This window comes from Penaeus vannamei, chromosome 15 (assembly GCF_042767895.1).
Source record: "Penaeus vannamei isolate JL-2024 chromosome 15, ASM4276789v1, whole genome shotgun sequence".
Taxonomy (NCBI): Eukaryota; Metazoa; Arthropoda; class Malacostraca; order Decapoda; family Penaeidae; genus Penaeus; species Penaeus vannamei.
The window spans coordinates 707,895-710,394 of record NC_091563.1 but is presented as its reverse complement, the minus strand read 5'-3'; the positions used below and the strand labels follow the sequence as shown (position 1 = coordinate 710,394).

At 50.2% G+C, this 2,500-nt stretch overlaps 2 protein-coding genes across 3 annotated transcripts in view; one reads left to right on the top strand and one right to left on the bottom strand.

Annotated features, from left to right (window-relative positions):
• LOC113816244 (Kv channel-interacting protein 4) overlaps nucleotides 1–2,500 on the bottom strand; it is a 521,919-nt gene that overhangs the window by 32,605 nt on the left and 486,814 nt on the right. The window lies entirely within an intron of this gene.
• The window catches only part of LOC138864236 (protein rtoA-like), a 3,157-nt gene continuing 1,161 nt past the window's right edge, over nucleotides 505–2,500 (top strand). The window contains exons 1-2 of the mRNA XM_070130887.1: nucleotides 505–784; nucleotides 1,841–2,056. Of these exons, the coding sequence (XP_069986988.1) occupies nucleotides 505–784; nucleotides 1,841–2,056 (496 nt within the window). The remainder of the gene's footprint in view (nucleotides 785–1,840; nucleotides 2,057–2,500) is intronic.

Sequence of the window (2,500 nt, the reverse complement as noted above, 5' to 3'; positions counted from 1 at the left end):
AATCCTAGAATGTTCTTACTTATTAAAATCCGCTTGTTTCTGTTCTTTTCAGGCTCGTCTTCGGGCGCCGACGCTCGCAGGAATCTCCGAAGGCGCCAGTGCTTCCCTCTGACGACTTGAAGTGAAACTAATCAATCAAATCATTTCCACAAAGGAGTAGAAAGATAAAGTGATAGAGTAAAAAATCAAAATATAAAAAAATGATAAGAATTAGTGGAGAAAGTGTTATATAGACGTATTAAAAATAATTTTGTTATTAAAAGAAATGATTGCTCAAGGTGTTCATTTCCTTTTGTGTGAACAGCAAAAAGGTCCTCTTAGTCATTAATGGTAATGAATAATACCTGATAAAAAAATAAAAAAAAAACGAAGAGGCGAGAGAGAGAAGCAAAACACAACAAATGAGAGACAAAAAACGCCCTAGCGAGGAAACAACGAAATAAGCAAATCTAGCCAAGGCGCCCATTTAGGCAGTTGCGTGTCTCGAACCGGTGCTTCAGAAACATGAACGATTCGGGAAATCACTGTTTCGAACGGCGTCCAGAACGCAAGAAAAAGGCCCACACGGCGAGCGTTGGCAGCGGCACCAATGGTGGAAACGGCAGTGTTGGCAGCACCTCGAGTGGCAGCAGCAGTGGTGGAAGCTGCCACACCGTTGGAAGAGGGAACGCCGGCAGCGCCGTCGACGGCAGCGCGGAGAGCGGCGGCAGCGGAAGCCTCGGCAGCAGCGGGTCGAGCTCCGCCGGCGTCAGTCCTCGCTTCCACCGCCTGCACGATGCCAGGAGCAACGGGAGCGAAGAGGAGAGGGAAGGGAGGAGAGGAGAAGGCAGAGGAGAAGTAGAGGGAAGAGGAGGAAGGGCGAGGGAATTGGAAGGAGGTGGAAGAGGAGACGTGGAAAAGGGAGAAAGGAGAGACATAGAAAAAGGAGGAAAGAGGGAATTAGAAGGAGGAGGACAAGGAGACATAGAAAGAGGAGGAAGAGGTGGCGGAGAAAAAAGAGGAGGAAGAGGAGGAGGAAAAAGAGAATTAGAAAAAAGAGGAGGAGGACAAGGAGACGTAGAAAAAGGAGGTGGAACACTAGAATTAGGAGGAGGAAGAGGAGACGTTGGAAAAGGAGGAGGAACAAGAGAATTAGAAGGAGGAGGACGAGGAGACGTAGAAAAAGGAAGAGGGAGAGAAGGAGGAGTGGGAAGGGGTGGAGGAAGAAGGGAACTAGAAGTTAAAGAGGCAGGAGGAGGAGGAGGAAGAGGTGGCGTTGGAGGAGGAGGAGGAGGAGTGAAAGAAACTGGCAAAGAAGAGGGAAGAGCAGGAGTGACAGGAGGAGGAGGCGTGGGAGAAGGAAGATCAGGAGGAGTGATCCCCAGAGAAAAGGAAGGAGGAAGAGAAAGAGGAGGAATTCCCGCAGTCAGTAAAGGGAGAGTTTTAGAAGGAGGGAGAGAGGGAGCAGATAGTTCCGGAAGAGAGGGAGGAACAAGAGGAGAGAATCGAGGAGGAATTGGAGAAAAGGGAGGAACAGGAAGAGAATATGGAGGAGGAACAGCAGTAGGAGGAGGCGGCAGGAGAACACCAGATAAAGGAGGAGGAGGAGGATCAGGAAGAAGTTCCGGGAGTCCTGTGAGAAACAAAGTCCCAGGAGGAAGAGGAGGGAGAGCGGAAGGAGGGGTGGAGGGAGGAGCGAGAGGAGCAGAAGAAGGGCGAGGACGAGGAGCAGGACCCCGAGGAGGCGGCGGGAACGGAGCGGCGAGCCCCCGGGCAGGGCGAGGCGTCCTGGGGGTCGCGTCCTCCCCCGGTCCTGGCGGGCGAGCGGGCCCCTTGGGGAGAGCGCCCGGACCCCACGCAGGAGGCGCCGAGCATCCGCCGGGCGAGCGGGAGAAGGGGCACCACCGCGAAGGAGACGTGGAGGAAGGGCGCGGCGAGGACGAGGAGCAGGCGGACGGCGGCGGCGAGAAGGACCGCCAGAAGGACCGCCACCACCGCCCGCACGCGCAGGACAACCGGCCGTTCCTGCAGCGCGTCTTCGGCCTCCTCAAGCGCCTCTACAGCACGGAGAAGGAAGGTCAGTCCCGGGTTTCTTTTCCCTGCGAAGGCGCCTCTTGCCTGGCTTTCCCTGCTGCGGGGACGGGGTCGCGGGGCTGTTCCTTTTCAGTGTCTTCCTCTGGGTCGTCCAAGGATTCGGGAAATGGATGGCCTTCTTCTGTCGCCTCAAGTTGTTCCTGTTCGATCACTGCTTTGTGCAACTTTCTGTCAAGTAATTGTGTGTGTGTGTATATATATATATATATATATATATATATATATATATATATATATATATATATATATATATATATATATATATGTATATGTATATATATATATATATATATATATATATATATATATATATATATATATATATATATATATATATATATATATATATGTATGTATGTATGTATTTAGCTTTTATGCTATGTTAATGTGTGTGAATGCTCAATCAATATAATTTGTGTTATAATAA